At 45.6% G+C, this 23236-nt stretch overlaps 1 protein-coding gene across 4 annotated transcripts; it reads left to right on the plus strand.

Moving 5' to 3' along the window:
* The first annotated feature begins 6 nt into the window (after window positions 1–6).
* LOC109645841 (major facilitator superfamily domain-containing protein 6-A-like) lies at window positions 7–23213 on the plus strand. Of its 4 annotated transcripts, none has more exons than XR_011240355.1 (11): window positions 34–322; window positions 1308–2904; window positions 4550–4647; window positions 5833–5994; window positions 6100–6198; window positions 6334–6620; window positions 12929–13059; window positions 14008–14461; window positions 15064–15132; window positions 15255–15449; window positions 22939–23213. XR_011240355.1 is itself a non-coding variant. In XM_069520869.1 (7 exons), the coding sequence occupies exons 2-7, from the start codon at window positions 1310–1312 to the stop codon at window positions 8650–8652; spliced, it is 2433 nt and encodes an 810-aa protein (XP_069376970.1). In that variant the 5' UTR covers window positions 7–322; window positions 1308–1309; the 3' UTR covers window positions 8653–9784. The 4 variants fall into 4 exon arrangements, 2 of the variants coding, with proteins under 2 accessions (XP_069376970.1, XP_069376971.1); XR_011240356.1 differs by lacking the exon at window positions 22939–23213 and adding an exon at window positions 17564–18996; XM_069520869.1 differs by lacking the exons at window positions 12929–13059; window positions 14008–14461; window positions 15064–15132; window positions 15255–15449; window positions 22939–23213 and adding an exon at window positions 8461–9784 and having other exon boundaries at window positions 7–322.
* Window positions 23214–23236: the final 23 nt, after the last annotated feature.

Consider the following 23236-nt stretch of genomic DNA (forward strand, 5'->3'; position numbering starts at 1 on the left):
TGAAGTGGTTTACGTCGAAGCGGAAGTGTGGTGTGGTTGTGACGTCACGGCGCGGACAGGTGGGAGCTCCGGTTGAACGAGTGTCTGTTGTTGTCACAGACACTTCGCCGAGTACTCACCGGGTACTACCGAGTACTCACCGGGTATTACTGGGTACTCTGTTACTGCGTGGGGGTAGTTTTGTGGACGAAGAACCGGAGAGACTCTTTAATTCATCAATCACAAACATGGCGTCTCATCCGTGAACTCAACGTTTATCTACGAACATGAGCGAGTGAGACTCCAACACAGCGCGCGTGTGACTTCCATGGGACCTGAGCAGGTGAGTTCTTCACAGATGTCCTCTTCAGTTCATCTGCGTCCACCGTTTCATCAGGTCACAGCCAACAACGAGAACGTCTCTGTCGAATCAACCCAATTATCTCCGCCAGCAAAGAGAATGTAGCTGGTCTCCTTAAATCCACACTTAAGTGAATGGAGTTTGGTTTGTTGCATTGTGTTTTCTTAAATTCACACTTAAATGAATGGAGTTTGGTTTGTTGCATTGTAGCTTGTTTTCTTAAATCCACACTTAAATGAATGGAGTTTGGTTTGTTGCATTGTAGCTTGTTTTCTTAAATCCACACTTAAATGAATGGAGTTTGGTTTGTTGCATTGTGTTTTCTTAAATTCGCACTTAAATGAATGGAGTTTGGTTTGTTGCATTGTAGCTTTATTTAAGATGTCAACACTTCCGCATGGGAGCGTCAGCTGTCCTCCTGCACTGAGCCTGTGCGGGGACATTCAGGGTTATTTTAAATGTGCAATGACTTTTAATTCAGTGTTTGATTTCAATATCAAACATAACAAAATGGTGGCTCACAGTTGCTATATTTAGGTTTATTAATTTGCTATTTAGCAAGAAACACAATCAAATTAATATTATATGCATAACTCTGTAAGTTATAAACCTGGAAATATCTGAAAACATGAATATTATAAAGTCCCATAAATACTGCAGCACCCAGATATTAAGTCAGTAGCTGACAACAGGTGAAGTAAGAAGGTACTTTAAATGAACTGAGTGTGTGCAGTGTATAAATCTCACTGGATGTTCCTCTCTGGACGGATCAGTTTATATTGACTGTGTGATTAATGGCAGACGTAGAGAGGGATTGATGTTAGGAAATCTCCACAGTAATAAAAGGACTGTGTTTGGTTTCCAGCCAAACATGATGCTGTGGAGCAGAGCACGTGAAGCTGCGTCGCTTCAGGTTTTTGACTCGTCTCCGTCTGCAGCCGCTCACCCTCATTTCCTTATCTTCCAGATATGCCAGCTGACGATAAGGTTGCCATCCTGACAGACGATGAGGAGGACCAGAAGAGGAAGTACGTGTTGGCGGAGTCGTTCAACACCCTATCAGTGGACGGACAGGAGGTGGACGTCTCCACGACACCTGTGGGCTACACGGACGCACCGGCCTCGCAGCCCGCCGCCTCGCAGCCCGACTCCATCAGCTGCTGCGAGAGGATGTGCCTCCGCATCAACAGCCACCTGCTCATCTCCAAAGTCTTCTACTTCTTCTTCTACGCCGCCTACGGCTCGCTGCACCCTCTGCTGCCCGTCTACTACAAGCAGCTCGGCATGTCGGCCAGCCGCAGCGGGCTGCTCGTCGGCATTCGCTACTTCATCGAGTTCTGCAGCGCCCCCTTCTGGGGCGTGGTGGCTGACCGCTTCAAGAAGGGGAAGGTCGTCCTGCTGTTCTCTGTGCTCTGCTGGTTGATGTTCAACTGCGGCATCGGCTTCGTGAAACCAGCAGAGATGAAATGCGAGGAAAAAGACGTTGCTACATTGCCGACGGTGACGCCTGTGATGACGACGACGCTCTTTCATGGCAACTTCACGCAACCGAGCAACAACACCAACCACCCCCGGCGACGCCGGAGCTTCCTCGACCTCCCTGAGCTTCCTGAGCTCCTCCAGTTCAGAATGCTTCACAGGCACGAACGAAGCGCTGACGCCAACACAACCATGTCAGCCCCCTTTGAGCCGACTAACACCACCCAGCTCGGACCAAACTCCACCCAGCTCGGACCAAACTCCACCCAGCTCGGACCAAACTCCACCCAGCTCGGACCAAACTCCACCCAGCTCGGACCAAACTCCACCCAACCCACCACCACCACCACCACCACCACAACCACCGCTGCCCCAACTACAGCCAAAGAGTACCAGATAATCTACAACACGGACCAAGTGCAGACCATCTTCCTGCTCATCCTGCTCGTCATCATCGTGGGCGAGTTCTTCAGCGCCCCTGCCGTCACCATCGTGGACACCGTCACCCTGCAGTACCTCGGCAAAGCCCGCGACCGCTACGGCCTGCAGAGGATGTGGGGCTCTCTGGGCTGGGGTCTGGCCATGCTGCTGGTGGGCATCTGGATCGACCACACACACGTCACGGTCGTGATCGATGGCATTGGCTGCATCCTGCCCGACTACCGCCTGCACAACTACCAGATCGCTTTCATCGTCTTTGGCGTGCTTATGGGTTTGGCGTTTGTTGTCGCCACTCAGTTCTACTTTGAAAAGGGCGACCACTACCGACAGGAGCTTCCAGAGGGGGTGGTGGAGCAGTCGCCAGAGTCCGGCTCCTCGGGCCAGAGCGGCCCCGACATCACTCAGGAGTTCCACTACAGCGACCTGTTGAAGCTTCTCTGCAGCGTGCGGTACAGCTCCGTGCTGTTCGTCGCCTGGTTCATGGGCTTCGGCTACGGCTTCGTCTTCAGCTTCCTCTACTGGCACTTGGAGGACCTGAAGGGGACGACCACGCTGTTTGGCGTCTGCTCCGTCCTGAGCCACATCTCGGAGCTCGCCGCTTACTTCACCAGCCACAAGTTCATCGAGCTAGTCGGACACGTCAGGTAACACAGACAGTGACATTTCATATTTCTAAATATCACACATATCTAGAGGGTTACCACTGTTTCTGAATACACGAGCCGATAAATCATTAAATAAAAGATACAATCAGAAATAAATCCACAATTATCTCTGGAAATGTTAATATTCAACATAATCAACAATTATCACAAATATCTTTACAACCTGCACTTTACATGGAGCGTAATAAAACCCTGTCCGTGTCATCACAGTAGATAAATGTCTCTGCCGCCTCAGAGCAGACAAAGCCGTCATTGACGCTCGGGGGAGTTTCAGTCGTGGTGAACTGGGGGCCTGGACCTCGCAGGCAGCGGGGACATTTGAGAGCGCGGTGTTAGGTGACGGTCGGCAGCTCGGAACCCACATCACTTAAAACACACAGCGCCTGAGGGGGAGGTACAGGGAGAGGGTGCATAGTTTGTGTAAGGATTTAAAATACAGAAATATTCTGTGTCACACATCCTGTGTTCCCTTTATTAGGTACAGCTACAAACATATCTCATCCAAAGCAGCTGATGTTTAAGCCGTGAGGTGTTTGTAGCTGCAGTTTGACACCTGACAGTATTCAGGATGTTAATCTCCCCCTGCTTTCTCTTCACGTCGTCACTCGTCAGTGTGCGAGGATGTGACGCTCTGCTTCCTGTTTCTCTGGAAACTGTGAACAAGAGCAGAAAGCATCTCTGGTGCAGAGCGGAGCCGGCTGCAGGTGAACAGTCCAGCTCCGGCACACTTTGTTTTCATCTTCCTGTCGATCATGTGACGCCACGTCAGTGAGTCGGGCCGGTGAAAAATGCAACATTAGAAAAACTGGTGTGTGTGTGAGGGAGCAAACACTGAAACAATGTTATCTGGTGTTGAGCATGTGACCCGAGGGCGTGTCGGGTTCAGATTCAGGTTTGTCGGCTCTCAGCTGCTCTTTACTTTGTGTTCTCTGGACTCTTCAGCTGGAAAACATAAAACCTTTAACTGATCCTGAGCTGATCAGTCTCTGGATTCATTGATCGTAGTCCGCCCACTGTTTGTAATGGGCTCTCGTAATGGATCAGGATTATTGATCGCTGCGTAATGTGAATAACCCTTTATATATTACCTCATCAGTTCTCCCATGATCCCACGCTGCTTCATGACATCATCAAACTAGGTCTTTTGTTATTGTTTTGAATGCCCCTAGTGGTCGAAGTTACATATTGGACGATGAAATTCTTCTTTATGTAAATTTAGTTTTGAGTCATCACTTGTTTTACGCGTCCTCACCGAGGACACTTTCCCAAAACTGTGATAGTTTGGTAACTCATCATCAGAGACATGAATCCTGTGTCTATATTCAGAAAGGTATGTTTGCAGGTGGATGCGGTTTTTAATATTTATTCAGGATCGGTGTTTTGTTTTGAAGCTGTGTTTGGTTTGTAATGAATCATTGTTCAGCTCTGCTTTAGAAAAACAAAGACATTCAAAGGCTCCACCTTGAATTTACCTCAATGTGGGGTTGTTATGAATGGAAAGGTTGCTGGTGCGATTCCTGGCTCCTTATTAAACTTAAACTCTCGAGACAATGATTCATAAAAATGACCCTGATATATTATATTAACCCTCCTGTTGTTGTCCTCCTCTGTCCCGGCCCCTCAGAGTGCTCTACATCGGCCTGGCCTGCAACACAGCTCGTTACCTCTACATCTCCTATCTGCAGAACGCCTGGACCGTCCTGCCCATGGAGGTCCTTCAAGGTAACGTCCGCTCATTTCTCCGCCTGCAGGGAAGGATTAGAAAAGCTAGGACCCTGGGGACAAGTCGGAAAGTGGCTGTGTTTGTTTAACAGGCCGCTTATCAGATGGCGTCTTTCCTGCGGCAGCCTGGATCACACAGGGCGATGAAGCTGGAGCTGCCGTTCAGACCCCGAGAGGAAGCTTAGAAAAAACGCACCCTGAGCGTTTACAGCACGAATGTTGAAACAGAGCAGTGAAGCTGAAGCTGTGTGTGAACACACTGACAGGCGAGGACGATCACATGATGTGTGTGTGTATTATTAATCGAGCGTGCCTGACCACGACCCAGTTTAACCTCTGGAGACGACACAAAGTGAACAAACACTACTACGACGTTTACTACATAATTTACATGATAGTGTCTGATTACTTAATTAATCAATTTAGTATTTTGTCAGAAAACAGCAGCAGGTGCCTGTTGTAATTTCTTAAACTGACAAATTCAGTACATCTCAATATTTATAATCAGATTAAAGAAAACTTTAATAAAAATATATCCAGAAGTCATTCAGTTTATTTCATGCATAGATTAACTTTGTGTGAGTAAAGTTCCAAAATGATCCATAATATGGATATAAATAATCTATTTTTCACAATGAATTGAACACAACAAAAAGTAATTTACTGCATTAAAATGCTCAGATCTAGTGAAATAAAGTGGATAAAGAACTAAAGACAAAATATTACAATAGAAATATAAGTTAAGTTGATTAGAGCTGTGTGAGACATGACAGTGACTGTGTGAGTCATTTGTTTGAGAAGTTCCGCCCTGAGAAAACACTGACGCCTCACAGAGTCAACATGTAAAAACTTGTTCAGAGCTTAAGTCCCAGTTCCACAGTTTTAAATATGAAGTCAACCACAGTAAATAATTCAAACTTGAGAAGTCCCCTTCTGAAACCACGCGCAATGAGCTAGATCTGGATTCATGCAGCGTCTCATGTCATGTAACTCATTTTACACTTATGACTGTTGTATATTTTAGCTTTAATGTTCTTCCTCTGAGCGTCTCTGACAGTTCCAGCTCTGTTAATTGAGCCGTAACTGTCACAGGTACAAGCTAAAATTAAAAAAAAGAACATTGTTCGAATAACGTTTTAATGAAACAGAAGCTGTGACCCATCACTGTCCCCGTCTGTCCCCCAGGTGTGAGTCACGCCTCTGTCTGGGCAGCTTGCATCTCCTTCCTGAGTGCTGCGGTGCCGCCTGCGCTGAGGACGTCTGCGCAGGGAATCCTGCAGGGCCTTCACCTCGGTCTGGGCCGTGGCTGTGGCGCCATGGTGGGGGGAGTGTTCGTCAATTATTTCGGTACGACAGCTTACGTCATGGATGGGCTGTTTGTGAGAACACAAATGTCTTCAGTCAGTGAAATGTCATTTTCCCAGAGTTCACGTTTCCCTGTTTGCTTTGCAGGAGCTCCAGCGACGTTCAGAGGAATCGGCATGGCCTCCCTCGTCATCCTCCTCATCTTCTCCTTCATCCAGTTCCTGAGCGGAGATACTGAGGGGAAAGGTCAAAAACCTCCTCAATCCTCGATCCTCGAGTTTGTGATGAAGAAGTGTTGCTTCCTTGGGGATTACATGATTTCATGTGTATCTCCATATACCCATGTCTTCCTTCTAATACTCTGTTCATTTAATTCCTCAGAGGACAAAATGTTAGCGGAGAACATCCCAGTTCCCTCCAGCCCGGTCCCCATCGCCACCATCGACCTGGTCCAGAGCCAGAGCGAGGTCGGGAGCCCGGTCCACCAGGCCGCCATCTTACCCGTGAAGAAGACCAAGCACCAGGAGGATCAGGAGGATGTGACGCAGCCGGCCTGGGTGCTCTCTGGTGCCCCCTGGGTCACCATCGCCTTCGCCATCTTCCAAATCAAGGAAATGATGAAGATGAAGAAGAGCAGCGGACCACCACCAGAGGCGGACCCACTGCAGGTGAGAGAGAGAGAGAGAGAGAGAGAGAGAGAGAGAAACAGCGTTCAACTCATGTTCAATTCTAACTCATCCCCGTCTTCAGCTGCAGAAGTTCTCTGTCGTCATTTTTTCTTGTCGTCTGTAAAGTTTGAAGTAACTCAGGGGATAAAACTAACTTGATGCTTTAAGGAGAGATGTCGAATCATAGTAACGTCTGTTTCGTAACTGTGGGAAATGTTTCTTTACCTTTCACTGATCTCAACCCTCTTACACTTCCTCCTCTCAACGGCTGAAGAAAGGTGAGACATTTTTGCGTGCAAAGGTCAATGGAAAACTACCCTGAATGTGCATGTGTGTGTGTGTGTGTGTGTGTGCGTGCATGTGGTATTTGGGTGTGTTCGTGTCATGCATGCATACGTCTCTGCAATTGTGAGAACTCCCACACCTGAATCGTGACGTCGTGTGAGGTGCATGCATTCCTGAATTACGTCAGGGCCTGTATTTACCAAGAGAGTGAAAACTTCACTTTGAGAAGTAAAACACCTTCATCATGTGACAAGGACCAAAACTACGACATAACGTATATTCATTCATCATCAGGGTCTTTTATTTTAAAGTAGTTCTGCTCTGTTATATATATATATTCGCTCTGTGGGTGAGTACAAATGAAGCTAAATATGGGCCCAGATCATTTGATCTCTGATGCATGCGAGTGGTTTTGTGTTTGAGCTTCCTGCACGAAGTCGTCTCACTCTGACCCTCTGCCCTCGCTCTTGGTTTTGCTCTTGAGGCTTTTGTCTTTCCCTGTCTAGACTGACACGTCGACAGTCGCAGGACAAACACTGTTTCTGTACAAAGTCAATGTTTAGACCTGATAGTAGTACTCGGGGGGGGGGGGGAGTACTCAAATATTTATCTTATGTAAAAACAAACGGACGAGTAAAAGTTCCACGTTAAGTTTTCTACTTGAGTAAAAGTAAGTCAGTACTTGGTTTTACAACTTCAAGAACATCTTCATCTGAAAACCGGGTTATCAGTCGTGTTGCTGATTAGAGACTAAAATCATTTAAGGACAAAGTCTTTGAATGCATCACAAGCAGAGTGACTGCCCTCTGTTGGTTAAAACCTTCTCATTTCATTCGTCTGTTGGCCGAGGCAGCTTCCCCGAGTATTAAATATAAATAACACACAGAAAGGACGTTGTTGGTTCTTCTAAATCGGCCTCCAATTTCAAAAACCTGTGTTTCTGTGTGACAAAACCACCCTAACCCTAACCCACGTAGGGTTCCTTCACGAAATGAAACTAAAACCTGAACATGTTCTTTACGTGTTCTCCAGCAGCCGTTCGTTCAAAACCACACGTTTGTCGTCTCTGAATGATGAATCAGCACTTATCATTTTAAGCTGATGAGAGAAACCTGTGAGATCACACACAGTAAATATTTACCCTGTTATATACACAGTATTTATATACACTGTATATATACTGTGTATATAACTATGTCGTGGGAACAAGACAGAAAGTAATGTAGAGGGAGCTGAAGACACAAGTGAGGCGACAGGTTCAACGTTCACTCAGGTCAGTGCAGTCGATGACTTTATATCTGTATTTGTAAGATTGAACCTCTGCTCGGTTTCCTCGTTAAAAACTCTTTTAGAAGATAGAAAGTTAGAATAATGGTTTAGATGTTTTTATCATTCAGTCAGCTCGTCAGGGAGACGCACGTTTTTCCAGTTCGATCAGTTTTATTCCAGATATCTGGGAGTTTTTAGACGATATCAAATAAAAGACGATGCTGAAATCCAATGAAAAAACGGTTTCCTGTCAAACGCTCCCACTGTTTGTTCCTGTTGTTGCTAGGTACTTAATGACGGGGCGTCGGCTGAGACGGCGGCGACGTCACAGGAAAATTCAGTCCACGACGGCACAGATCCGCCGCCGGACAACTCCGAACCAAACACCGCCCACCCGGATGAAGACCAAACGCACCCACACTCAGACAGAGGAGGGCCTCGTGAAAACCCAGCGCTCACAGCAGAAAACACAGACTGACGCTAAGTGTAGAAACGATTTCATTTACACACTCAGCCTGTTTTACGACTGCAAGAATATCCATCCTAACAAGTCGCTTAACAAATCTGCAGGCGTGGTGAAACCATTCCACCGTAGCTACAGGTGCAACATTATATTAAAAATAATTTGAGTTGGAAATATTTTAACCCTCCATTTAGTTTATAAAAACGGTTTTAGGTCTCAGACTTGTTTATATGGGTTTTTGTTTTTGCAGTGGGACTTAAGTTAAAATGTTGAGATAAATAAAAAAATAAAAAAAGAGGTGCGCTTGGTGGCGTTTGTTCGTCCCAGACAAGCAAATCCAACACACCTCTGAGCTCTGTGCACTATATCCTAACTGCCCGTTACCGCTGGAGTGTGGAGGAGAACCCTTCAAGTTTCAATGATGTGCCTCTGGGTCAGTTATCCTGTGACGTTGTTCTCGTGGAAAGTGATGAAATCTGACAGATTTAAAAACAACTTGAGGAATTGAAAAGAAGTGAACGACAGCACAAACTAAAGGCGTATTTAGTTATTCACTCACGTCATGTTGTTGTTCTTCACGTATTCACACAGAGGTTCTCGAACGTCTGAGCCTCATTTCTTTGTACTGAACGTTCTGTGGCGCAGCGTTCGTGGACCTCTGTAATGTTCAACTGTAAAAGCAGATTCTTTAAAATGAATTCAAGTTTTATATGATGCAACATGAAGAAGGAGACTTCGCCTCAGATATCATCACTTCTCTCGAGTTTATGAATTCTGAGCGTCGGCTGAAGCGCTGACGCTCCGTTGCTGTGTATTTGTACTTTCCTGCGGAGCACACTGATGAAGAAGTGCCTCTTTTTAACACTGTTCGCCTATTTAATCATCATCGTTGTCTTAACTTATTATAACAAGATGTGGAGCAGGAATCCCTTTACGGTCGGGAGTTTTCTCAAGTCCATTCCACTGCGTTTGTATTGAAACTGCCAATAACTGACACGTTGTGTACCTGCTGTGTTTGTGTTTGATTTTCATGCCAAATAATTCCCAGTATTCAGTGTTTTTTGAGTCGGAACGTTTCCAGGATTGAAGAATTCCCGTTAACTGTAATATGGATGATTAATTAAAGGACATTTTGGGGAAAGAAAAAGTTTTTCTGTTTCTGTTGTGGAGTATCAGTGGAATCTCAAAAATACTCTAGTGAGTTAAATAGTAATTAAATTGCGGACGAGGTATTTAAAACTTTTACTTGAATAAAACTACTGTAATATAAATAAAGTATTTGCCTTAACATACGCACAAAATACTAAAAGTAAAAGTACTCATTGTGCAAAAAGACGCCACTTCAGAATAACGCATATATTATATTGTAGGTCTATAATTATTGATTAATTATTGTGCATATAATAATACACAGAGTACTTGAATTGTAATAATGTACTGGAGGTACAAAGTACCATAAAATTCACCGTATCGATGCTGCAGGATGTTTCTCAGGAGATGTCGTGACTAAAAGCAGCCACTTGATGGCAGTAGTGTTGTGGGAACATCAGTGGATTTCTTAAAATGGACTAGTGTGTGTGTGTGTGTGTGTGCGTGCGTGTGTGAGTGGAGGGTTATTGAGGTCGTGGTGCGCCTGCTCCTGATGGGTGTGTGTGGGAGGACAATAATAGGCTTCCTCAAAAACTAGGCCTGTGCTGTCGTTAGAAAATAAATAAAAATAAAGATAATGAAACGTGTCTTGTCAAACTCATGATATTCAGCCGCTGCTGTTTAATCACGATCGGTGTAATGGTGCAGCGTTCGTCATGACCGTGAGCTGCGGAGCGGTGCTGCACGTTTCACTCTCAATGACACCGAGGTTCAGGTCGAGCTTTTGCTTTCGGGTGCGTCTCAGAATTACCACGACGCTGACCTGCACGCATTTCCAATCACTGCAACTCAGAGGGTTGTACACGATCATTGCAGCGTATCTGCTGTGGGACCTTTGGGTGCTCTGTTCTTCAGCTGTTCACACGTTAGCTCCCAACACCTTGAGTACATGTGTTCAAGTTTGGTTCAAATGTTTACTCAGACCCACGGATGAACCGATTAGAGTTTGGTGTTTGAAGCAAATTTCTTTAAATTTTCTCACTTGGGTTCATTGGGTGAAAGGTCAAAGGTCACAGTGACCTCATATGGGGCTGGGGGGAAAAAATCTATGCCGACCTAAACCGTGTTTCGGAGTCTGCAGGTCGGTATTTTTAATTTAAACTCAGAGAGAGAAATATGTTTCAACCTTTCACATAAACGTGACCATTAAAAAACACTTCGACCTGATGTGAGTGTCTCGTTAACGTCACCGTCACGTTGTCAAAACACAATAAAGCTGCATCCGGTTAACTGGACCCGATTGTCATCGATATGAAAAAGCATGAATATCATGCTAATCAGTGGCTTCCAGCTCAGATTCAACCTGAAGCTTTTCTAGCCTCTTGTTTGGTCCCTGCTGTGAAGTGAAGGCGAGCGAGACGCCCTGTGGAGGCGACTGGGGAGAAGCTGTTGAGTCAAGGCGATGACGGCGCCTCCTGTCCTCCACAAGGTGTCCATATTACCCACAATCCCCTTGGGGATCACACCATACCTGGTGGACTCACAGGAACTTCAGAAACCACTTTGATACGGTTTTAATTCTGTGACGGAACCGAGCCAAGAACAAGCCCCAGTTAAAAAAAGTTAGACGAGAAGATAATTGCCGAAGGTTCAAAAACTGCAATTATGAATTTCACGCCTCAGCCAGAGTTTTTCAGGAGGCAGAAATAATCCATTCATTAGAGGTGACGAGGGCTCCTTCACTGAAACCTTCACATTTGCCTCGTCGCGTTCTCAGAAAGAAATGATAATGAATTGGTTCTGTGTGCAGACCTTTTCTTGACTAGAGACGTTGATGGTTCAACCCTGACCCACACGATCCTTCCGCCAGGTTCACTTTAGATTTAGTTTGTGCACAATCCTGGTAACTAACAAACAAACAGATTGGTTTTATTGTGGAAGAGCGAGTTCTGCTGGCTTAACTTTTCAACCTCACTTTATTGTGCTGCAGATGATTAGTTGTCATTACCGTGACCAGGATGTTATTATTCTGTTCACGTCATGAGGCTGAATTCTCCCCAGAACAACCTCAACCCTCAGAACATTGTCAGGTGTTTGGGTGTTACGTGTCTAAATGCTGTTTCAAAATCCCTTTCTGCATTTCCAGTAATATAATTCTGATGGAAGAGACACTCATTTAATAATGTTGTGATTACTTTGAGTTCAGTTCAAAGGTAAAAACAACACATTATGACTCACGTCAAAAAGACATAAGAGTAACTTACACTGATGACCAAAGCCACTGACTTCCATCGTCGAGCTGAATGAGTGTGAAGCGGGTCAGGGGTTAAAGCTGAGGCTGTTCCAGAAAACCAGTTCGATTCCCTGCAGCGCTGCGATCGGGACCCCCTGAGTCAAGTCTGAGTCAGAGTGAAGACCACGGAGGCATGTCATCGGCAGGAACACATGGCAGACTCTCACAAACCTTCATAGTTCAAGGAACCTGTGTTTTAAAACACACGTGCTGGTTCTCGCTGCTGCGTGACACTGCACTACAAACAAGCTGCAGGAGCAACATGCTACCGCAGCAATTTCAATTTACACCATGAGAAGAAAACTGAAGTTTGTTTCCCCAAAGTGTTTGTGTCGGTGAGGAGGTGAGCAGCCCCAACGACAACCAGACTCTTTAAATTAACAGTATTTGCTTTGTCCTGCCCGATCCAACCACAGTCAGTAAATAAAGATGGACGACGCATCTCCACTTCCTCCCACGACATCCTGCAGAGACTCTCCACATCCATAACTTTTAAAGACCGCACGCTGCCTCTCTCTCTCTCACCTATCATTCTCTAGTTTCTGTTCTGACGGGGACTCAGTTAGTCGGAGGTGTGGAGGCCGTGCGCTGAAGCTACAAACACCCTGCACTGATCCTGTTTGTCCTCTGGACCTCAGCACTGTACTCCTGTTTGAAGTTACAGTGACATCTGTGTGCAGAGCAGCTGCAGCGTGAGGCGACGATATATCAGAGCGGACAGCTGTCGTGGTCGCTCTGGCATCAGCCCACTGGCTGTGTTCATACCGCCTGTGTTTACGCAGGAGAAGTGAGGATGTCGCAGCCTGTTACCTGCGTCCACACACAACTCACGCCTGCTCACGTCTGTCCCCACGTCCACCTGATTCATGATCCCCCTCTGTTTGACTATCATTTGTTTTCTGAATGCAGGGAGGTTTGGATAGTGACTCATCGTGACCGGAGCTGTTCCACTAAACCACAGGGGCGGTGAGCGATCGGCTGCACGTCAGGGGTTGCCATCGAGCGACTGGAAGAGTTTCTCTCTGTCCAGAAATGTCCAGGTAACTCACACACGTGTTGGTTTTTTTTAACAGGCTCTCTTTCGTCCTCTGCAATGAATTCAGGATCAAATCGAGAAACTGTTTCGTTATCAGTCTAAAACATTGAATCTGCTGCTAATCTCCTAACCCAGGAAGAGTTATCTCATGACTTTTGTTGTAATGGACCTTTAATCCTGGGGCTCCTCAGGGAACCCCCCCCCCCCCCCCCCCCCCCTTCAAGGTGTCCCCCAGGGTCTCATGCATTTCACAGTGTGCAGACACAGTCGTGTATTTTAAAACATCTTAAGCACATTACAAGCGTGTTGCGTGCCTTTCTGTTTGGATAATCACATTTGGAATTGACATGCATCATTATCAAGGGAGGAAATTAACATTTTTTTTTCATCCACCGGCCACAATGGTTCCAAATTTTGCCAGAGTCCCTCTCTGTCTCAGCAGCCAAGAATGATACTGGTTAAAAAAAAAATAAAAAGAGAACCGTCTCAGCGGGATGGGAGGTTATCGACGTTTGGCTGCAGGCTGCTGGTGTTTTTCTACCTTAACGAGATTAGTGTTCGCAGATCGTGTATTTGCTTTTACGTTTTATATCAATTACCGACAAGTGATTAGGGAAGAAAAACAGAGAGAGGTGAAGAAATAATGTGTGAGGATGAAATAAAACAACAGCAGCATCTCCTGACTTGGCATCAATAACCATGGACTATATATAACCTCTGAATTAGAGCAGACTGGGGATAGTGAACAGGTTTTATTAGTCATTAAAAATCAATGGGAGCAGGCTGGCTGACGGTTCTGTACGTCTGCGATGCGGTTGATGTTGGATTATGAGGATAATTATCAATCAGAAGAAAAAGCAGTGGCGACAGAGAGTGGATGTGTCACTAATCAGACTAATTAGAACAAAATCTCTGTTCCCCTCGGTGCGTCGACCTCTGCGACCTCCAACAGACGCTGACTTCATCTGTGAGAACATGGAGGAGGAGAGTATTCTGCAGCTTTGACGGGTGCGTCACATCTTTTTCAATTCCCAGAAACATAATAATTCCACTTTATTGCAACTTATAAATGTTGTTTTTGTATTTTTGGTTGTACTTTTATTTTGTGAGTACTGTCGCGGTGCCTGTAATACTTTCAAAATGGTGCATTCGTTCCCTCTCGACAAAGATTCGCTGTTTTACATATTATTTCCGTTAACTCCAGTAAATCATTGCAGCATTTTGGAAATTATTCTCGTTGATATCGCATCTGTCTCATTTGACTCGGAGCCCGGTGGCGTTTTTTTTTGAGGCGTCACAGCAGGAATTCCTCTTTCTTCTTCGTCTCTTCTCTGTTTTGTGGGAGAAATCATTTATTTTGTAGAAGCCCGGCGGAGCTTCAGTGCAGCTGCAGCTCTCACATGGAGGTACGATAAAAAAAATCCTTCTGTCTTGGTTTCTTGAAACGTGCATGAAAGCTTTTCAGATGTGTGATCGACTGTATCTTAACATATATGTTGTATCTTACATGACACGTAACTTTTATCATCAAGGCTGTTGCTTTGATTTGACTCTGAATTTATAATAGTATCTGTTAAATAGATAGATAGATGGAGAGATAGATCGATGGATAGATAGATAGATAGATGGATAGATGGAGAGATAGATAGATGGATAGATAGATAGACAGATAGATTGATGGATAGATGGAGAGATAGATAGATAGATGCGTTAAAGCAACACTATATAACTTCAGCTACAGGTGATGATTAATTCTGTTGGACTCTGTCAGAGCGATGAATTTTTCATGTAGAGAAAAAAAAAAAAATCTGAAACACAAGGGAACAGTGGATATTACCCATGATCCCTTGCTTCCCGAACTCCCTAACTCATTTTAATCATCAGTCAACAATAAGCTGCTGCTACAAAATGTATTTTTGAAACTAAAATGTTCTTCGTATTTGAATGTGTCTGGCTGTAGTCAAATGCATCCCTGCAATAACTTTTTGTTTCCTTCACATGTTTCAAGCCCAAAAGTTTCCAAGACGCCCTCAGTGCATAAAAAGTCGAGTCAAACCCACGCCACCAAAAACTACAGGTGCTTTTTTTCTCTTCCTCAGCAGCCGATAAACAGCTCAGCCTGATGTGGCTCAGCTGTGATACGTATTATAAAGTAGAACAGACCTGTTCTCTGTGGCTGTGACCTTTCCCCCTCTCCAGGCGTACACCTCCACAACCCACAGCAGCATCCCCACCAGCACCAGCACGGCGGCCTGGACTTCAAAAGAGAGCGACTGGCGTGAGACCAGAGTCGAGGTACAGCTCTCCACGCCGGCTGCTTCTTTACTCCACTGCTTCCTCTGTCCTCTCTCACACACAGAGGCTTCAATCGATGGAAACTGCTGATGTGAGGAGGTAAATGTGTTTGCACGTCTTTCCACGGTATCAGGAAGGTTCTGACCTTTGACCTCCTGGGCTGCTCTTAAGGTTTGACGCTCTTATCTACATAAAGAAACACTTGATTGATTTCTGCAGAGGTGTTAAGATGCTCCTGGGTCAGTGGAAATGCAGGGGGGGGGGGCTGCTGCTAAGTATAATGCAAACGTACATTTAGACGAGTATTACCATAGATATTTGTACTGCTCGTTGTAGTAGCCAGGTGTGAAATGATGTTGCAGTAACCGGCTCCATCAGATCCTGAGCTCACTGGTAGAGTAGCTGTGTGATATCAGTCGTTAAGTGCAGTGTGGCGTCTTTGCTGCAGTGACTCAGAACATTTTTTTTTTGCCGCTGCGGCTCGAGCAGGACAACAGGGAGACTTTTTGTCCTGGCCGGGATCAATCGCTCCATAGATGACGCCCACCCAGCCAGGCCTCTCTGTGGGCGGCCTGCAGCCCAGCAGCACAGCAGCCCAGGAGCCCGGCCCGGTCTGGCCCCGCCTGGGCCCTCCTCCGGCCCCCGCAGCCTGCAGGGCCGGCACGGCAGGAGAGCTGCACTTTAACTGACACTCCGGTGAACTTTAGAGTCACTGACGAAGAGAGCAGGGCTTTCTTATCGTGCAGAAGGAGGGGTCACTCACAACCAGCAGGATCTCAATGGGAGAAAGAAACAGTGGGGGGGGGGGCGTCACTTAATTTAACGGAACGTTTGAAAGGAAAATGACTTTTACACAGAATTTCCAGACCAAAGCATCAAGCCGAGAGGAAAATAAACCTTTTAGTTCATGCATCCATCAACATCTTTAATCTGGTGAATTCATTGTCTGTGTTTTGCCACAGATTAGTTTTCTACCTCCTCTGAAACATCAGACAGACCGTCCAGGGTGTAAAACTCTCCCGTGAAGCCAGAATCTCTCAGTTTTCCATCTGCAAATGGAGCCCGAGTCGTCAGATGACAGGAGACAGTCGATATTCACCTTTCTGCAGTTTCTCCGCAGCTTCATTCAGGAGCCAACCACAGAGGATGATATCTGATATTTAATTAAAGGCAGATAAATCTTGATTTCCTCTGTGTGCTCGGCCCTGTTGTCTCGGCAGTGTCTTATCAGTGTGTACATTAGTTGTCAGCACGTCTGTGCATTAATGTCACCAGGACAAATCCCTGTGCATTCATTGTGCTGGGCGATTAAAGTGATGCCGGTTGTGATGTGCTGCAGGGACGTGGGCAGGGCGATGTGGGTACTTGTGTGTGAGGAGCCCTAAGTTGCAGAGGTTTTTTTCTAATTGAGTCAGGGACTTATGCTGGCAAGGTAGGCGTGCGAGTGGGGGGGGGCTAATCCCAAGCTGCTGTTGTTTTTCGTGCCTGCTGGCTTGAGATCAAAAACTTAACAGCAATAATCATGCAAAATGTGTGGCTTCACTTCAAAGCTCGCCTCAACTTTGCTCACGCCCTTGTAGCTCGCATTGTTTCATCATTTCTACCACTTTCTCTCCTCCTTCCTCTCCTGCAAGGGATTTTTTTCCTCTTAGCGTTCATCGTCTGTCACATGTGAGCGCGACGGCCTGTGACGACGAACGCGATCTGATAGGTAGTCGTGACCTTTCCCCCTCAAATTAATACATTAAACAGATTATTCACACCCTCGGAGTTGAGGTGTCTCTGCACCGACTCACACCACATCTTAGGCTCGACGGTTTCTCTCTGACTGCAGTGTGTGGTCGTGGCGGAGGGAGTGTCAGCCTCCGCCTGGCGATAGCAGACATGTCAGACGTCAGCAGCGCTCTCAGGGTGAGGATGTGGTGGGCGGCGAGGGTCGCTGAGGCCCATACGTGGCCAAAATGGGCAAATCCCCTCCACGTCAGCCCACGGCCTGTCAGCAGGGAGCTCCAGGGCTTCCCACTTAAAGCTTTAAAGGTGCAGAGCATTTCAAGACCTGTGAAAACTCCACCGCGTGAATGACGCTCGGCCCACTTCTCCATCAGCAAGTGATGCAAGAGATTTGCAGATGTGCTGTCATGACCACATGTCAGGGGAAGATAACCTTTTCAGAGTCTGCGAAGTTGATTTCATGCAGATTTTGTACATTTCAGGTTTTCTGGTCTGTAAATGTTCGAGGGTGCGTTGAGCAGAACGAGAGACAGAGGAACCTGCATTGACAAGCAGCTGAACCAAACCCTGTGAGTGTGTGAAGTGATTTTTGGATCAGATTCTGAAAAATGTCAGATCCTAAAATGTTTAATAAGCTGCTTTCAGGCGTGTGCGTGTTCAGAACAGTTCATCTTCCACATATGAAGCCAGTCATTGTTTGAGTCAGACTCTTTTTTTATTTAATTGTCTTTGCGAGGTCACGTCTCTTCCAGTTTTGTCTCCATGATTGAATTAATTCCATGGAAAACTTTAGTTTATGTATTTTAGACACAGAAGTACAAGTATTTTTATAGAATAGATAGAAACAGAATGATTCAGACTTTAGTTAAACAGGTTTGTTGTTTGACACGTTGGTAATTTAACCTTTTTACCACAAATTAAATATAAAATACTTTATCAGTGACTCAAACATTTATTCACAGAAGGAGTTTTAATAAAATGCGTCTTTCTGAAAGTTTAAAACATGTCACTGTTGATTTCTGAGGATCAATTGATAAACTTTGAGGATCTTATAATTCAAACAAAGTGTAGTTGTGGTATTTTTTAAGCTTTGTTTGCTTTGACTCATTTTCTCCAGTGAGTCTCTTGCAGGATTCAGGTCGAAGAGTTGTTACACCAAAACAATGAATCACTTAAAATGTACTGAAATTACAAAAACATTCACACTTGTGAACATAGAAATTCTATCAAGTGGGAATTAATCATTTCATTTGATAAAAATGCCTCATTTAGGCTTTTTACATTTGTGATCAATTCAAAAAATATCACTTCAGCATTTGTCCTGTTTGATTTTCAATCATTTAAAACACAGAAAAGTAGAAAATCATCTCATCTGCGAAGCTGGAACCAGAAAATTTTTGGTTCCCAGGACTTTTGAGCAACATTTTTTGTCGTTACGACGATCCGCCGTTTAAAGAAAAATAATTCCAAAGTTCACGTCTCCTCCTCCTTGACCCCAAAATGTCCTTCATCTACGTCTGCATGGAGGAGATGTGAACTTTCAGTCGTCGTGGATGTGGGTGTGAAGGCAGCAGATTTCCACGCTGGCACATTTGCAGGCGGCGGGGCCCCTATAGCTGTTTCTGCAGTTGAGACTCTGCAGTAAAGTTTCACACCATAAACACACTGCAGGAACACTGCCGTCTCTATCTGTATGTCACATAACCTCCGCCCACACACACTACTCCCACACACATCCTTGCCCAAAACGCCCACACCAGTGTACTGTGTGCAAAGACACACACACATACACACACACACACACACACACACACATCGCCCCTATACACAGTCCCCACCCACGCAGGCACACACGTGTTCAGTCAGACATAAGCCGCTCATACCATCCCACACTTTCTCAACAGACACAAAGTAAGACAAACCGGGGAGCCTGTGCAAACACACACACACACACACACACACACACATTCTCCCAGCACACACGAGCTGTGGCCTCGTACGACATCGTAAACTCAGAGAATATGTTGAGCTTCTATCGAGAGAAAACCTGCTTTCTGTCCAGATATTTAGATTTCACAACGTTTCTTTTCCTCCCTGTGAAGTGAAGTCACATCCACGCCCGGCTCAAAACGTGTCTGCCACCCAGAAACGGCTGCACGACGCAGGGTGGGGTAGACAATAGGAGTCACCAAACTCCAGACGAGAGGAGAGGAGTGTTTGTTTTGTTTTGTGTGTTTTTTTTTTTTTTTCTCTCATTACTGAAATGTTTTAACTCTTGTTTTTGGCATCACTGTCTCACTGTAACCCATATTCCCTCCAAATGAAAAGGGACACTCCATGACAAGCACCACCACCGCCTGGAGACTAAATCATGCTGCTCTGTTGTTCCTCCTCTTTTTCTTTTTTTTTTTTTCTTCTCTCTTCCTCCAAAAGAGGAACTTGGATGAAAAGAGCTGCTTTTTTCTAGCGCAAAGTGTTGAGGATGTGGGTTGGTGGGAAGGGGAGGAGAGGAGACAGACGGGAGGGAGAAGGGGAGCAGAGCAGCGTGGGCGCTCTGACAGGGCGAGGGGCTGACAGGCCCAGGCGTGGGCGTGTCATTGAAATGTGTTTGTACTCCGAGGGGTGGGGGATGGCTGGGGGGTCGAGGGGATGAGGGGGGGAAAGTTGCAGGGAGGAAGAAGAAGAAGAAGAAGAAGAAGAAGAAGAAGAGACGGGAATTAAACAAACAGGCGTCTCCAGAAAAGTGAAATATAAGCTCATTGCCAAAAGTGTGTGTGTGTGTGTGTGTGTGTGTGTGTGTGTGTGTGTGTGTGTGTGTGTGTGTGTGTGTGTGTGTGTGTGTGTGTGTGTGAGACTCCCACTCTTGATTGACAGGACGGGATGAAAGCAGATTGCTGATGTCGTGTGAAAACCTCTCAGCTCGTCCTCTCTGAGGTTTTCAGGACTAAATTGAAAGTAGAAATTTGAATCTATAGTTTTATTTTGACAGTAATACCCCACCATAGTATAGTTGTATATATATATATATACTTTTTGTAGGTGTTTCAGGTTAATGCGTCTGGGTCAGTGTGTTGCACCTCTTTACCTTCGGGCAACCAAAGCCTGCGTCGACCTGTCACAGACACAATCAGATCAGAGAAATGACTGGAAACTCAATCCAGGTTTTATTTTTATTACCTGCAGGAAACAGTATCATTCTTTGGCGGATTTGACCACGGGAGCTTGTTCAGACGTGTTTAGTTGCCGTGAACGAGGCTGATGTTTGTGGGACATACAGGAACCATAACGCGCTCTGTCAGTCGTGCACAGTGTGTGTGTGTGTGTGTGTGTGTGTGCAGACTAGATTCTGGCAGATGAGCTTTTGTCGTCTGTGGAAACAATCACGTAAATAAAGTGTCGTGCAGAGAAGGAGCAGTGGGGGTGTTGAGACGCAAGGCAGTGGTGTAAAATTTGGTGAACTGGGAAACTGGGACTTGTGGGAACACGCAGCCTGGGTGTCGACCTACCTCAGAGTGTGGGTGGACATCCTATTTCCTGCCGGCGCTCTCATTTTAATTTGTTCTCGTTTGGTTCTTGTTGTTAGATAGTGAGTGTACAGTGTGTGTGTGTGTGTGTGTGAGGGTGAGAAGAGGGGAGGAAAGGAGGGTGAGATCAAAAGAGGGAGATCTGGAGGTGAAACTCCTCCTCCTCCTCGTTCCTTTCACAATTTGATTTGATCCCCGTCTGCTCGGAGGCTGATCCTTCCAAGGTCATATCTGCATAATAACACACACAGACACACTCAGCAGGCAGACGTGGATTTATCGGCCGGAGGTGGGCGGACTGGAATCCTACCTGCTACCTGCTCCATGTGTGCGTTTGGAAAACACATCACACATCAGACATTTTGCATGGAAGCTCGCCGTTGACCTTGGAAACGCACGGCGTGACATAACCGTCTCAACTCGGGCTCCTCCTTTTATGAGCCTCCACCAGAGCTGTCGACCACATGTCATGGTCTTCAGCGGCAGCTCGTGATGTGTGAACTCTTAGATTTCAGCCATATCGCCTTTTTTCGGGGGCCTCACATCTGCGTCAGTTCCCTCGTAGATCCATCCACGATACTTCCACCTGTAAATAAAAATGGACGACGCCGCTCTACTTCCTCCCATCGTACCAAAATGGACGTCGGCCATCTTGCGCCGCGGTGTCGAAAGACTTTCCTTCACTTTGAATTCTCGCGTATTTCTGGTGAAACTTTACTCTTCGTCATGTTTCAGCCACTTAATAGCTTCAACCTTTTGATTTCACAGATGACCAGTTATGTCTCGCTCTGGCCCCTTGTGATATCGCTCCTGTAACGTGGGTTTTACTTCGTGCAAAGTTAACGCGGAGATTTTTACGCTCTGTTCCACCTTTTAGGTTTCGTCTTGATGTTCCTGCAGGAGTTTAGATTTCAGCATAATCTGCAGTTTTGCTTTGATATTTGTTTTAGTTTCCTTCTGAAATTAATTAGAGGATTATAAAAGCATGGAGTTCCATCCCACCCACACACACACACACACACACACACACACACTCACACACTCACACACACACACACACACACACACACACACACACACACACTCACACACACTCACACACACTCTACAAATACTAGTTTTCTCATCATTTGGGCTTTTGAAGACACATAAAAGAAGCTGCAGCACGGAGATTGAATTGTACTTCTGTTATTGTATTGTATGTTATTTCATTTTACTGCTGCCGTGTTCAGGGTGTATAGAGGCAGCGGAGGTGGGTGGTAGGGGGGTGCAGGGTTTCAGGGTGGTGGTGGTGGTGGTGGTGGGGTGGGGGGGGTTGACAAAAGCCGCTCTGGTTCCGTCCCCAGGGTGTTACACTGGTGGCAGCTGGCCTAATTCCCCAAAATAGCTCATTGATGGGGAATCAGGCAGAGTCGCAGCGATCGTGTTGAGATTGGATTCGAGCTGCTGGCGGCGGCGATGAGCACCGAGGGCATCGCTCCACGGTGGCGTTTGCCGTGACGGAGACGTTCACAAGCTCTCCGCTCGCTCTTCTGGGCTTCATCTTACACACACTAATTAAAGTTTCAGCCAGAGCGCGTGGATGCTCTTAGTGCTCCGACAAACTTTACTGCATAGTAGTAACCGTGTACTAATATATGAATATATATATATATATATATATACATACATCAGGAAGTAGATCAGAGGTCAAAGGTCATTATGTGTAACAAAGACATGAAGATAAACAAAATACTTCTGTTACTTCTATGCAGTAAAGCTAGTTAGTATTCAAAGTAGCTCTAACTGTAGCTAACATCTGTAAATGTATTGGACCAGTAGTACTAGTAGTAGTAGTTGCAGTAACAGTGGTAGTCGTAGTAGAAGTAGTACAATAGCACCAGTAGTGCATTTAGTAGTAGTAGCAATAGTCGAGAGGTACCAGGGGCAGTATTTGACAATAAAATAAACAGTTGTACTTATTGTATTTGTAAGAGTAGTGGTAATATAAGTAATTAATAGTAGTAGTAGTAATAGTAATAGTAGTTGTAATATGTCTTTTATAAGTTGGATTTGTTGCAGTAGTGTGCATCGATAACAATAACAGCAGTAGTACTACGGATACTAGTAGCTGTGATGTAGTAGTAGCAGTTGTAATAGCGTCAATAGAAGTAGTCCCACGATTAGTATTACTTACAGCTCCGGAGCTGAATAAGTGAAACTAGTAGTAGTGGTGGTACTGTAACATACACGTTGCACGACTCTGTGAACGTCTACATTGTTGAAGTATTCTCCAGTATTGTGCAGACGCTGTGTTAATCTCCCATTGTTCTGTCTGACTGTGTTTTCTTCAGCTCGGGCAGTTCAGTGGGTTTGACTGGAGGAAAGCTCATCAGCAACACGGAGTCCAGACTGTGAAAGTCACATTGGAGAAAACACTTTGTGCCAGATTTAGCAGCAGATGAGTCAAAAACATGCTCGCACAGTTCGGAGGGCTTCCTGCTGCATGTCTCCCTGTGTCGGAAACCACTCACATGCCCTGTCACATTGCGGCTGCTTGTAAACTGGTGAAGTCTGAATGGAGCATTTGCATACGGGACGCACTCCGCTCTGCAGACTCGCACGTGAACAGAGGTACAGACATCACTCACT

Source organism: Paralichthys olivaceus, chromosome 24 (assembly GCF_024713975.1).
Source record: "Paralichthys olivaceus isolate ysfri-2021 chromosome 24, ASM2471397v2, whole genome shotgun sequence".
Lineage (NCBI taxonomy): Eukaryota > Metazoa > Chordata > Actinopteri > Pleuronectiformes > Paralichthyidae > Paralichthys > Paralichthys olivaceus.

Bases quoted from the DNA above. Each gene is read 5' to 3' on its own strand.
- LOC109645841 (XM_069520869.1), top strand. From the start codon at position 1,310: ATGCCAGCTGACGATAAGGTTGCCATCCTGACAGACGATGAGGAGGAC. The intron at 4,648-5,832 runs GTAACGTCCGCT...TCTGTCCCCCAG, and splicing joins GCCCATGGAGGTCCTTCAAG to GTGTGAGTCACGCCTCTGTC. The intron at 5,995-6,099 runs GTACGACAGCTT...TTTGCTTTGCAG, and splicing joins AGTGTTCGTCAATTATTTCG to GAGCTCCAGCGACGTTCAGA.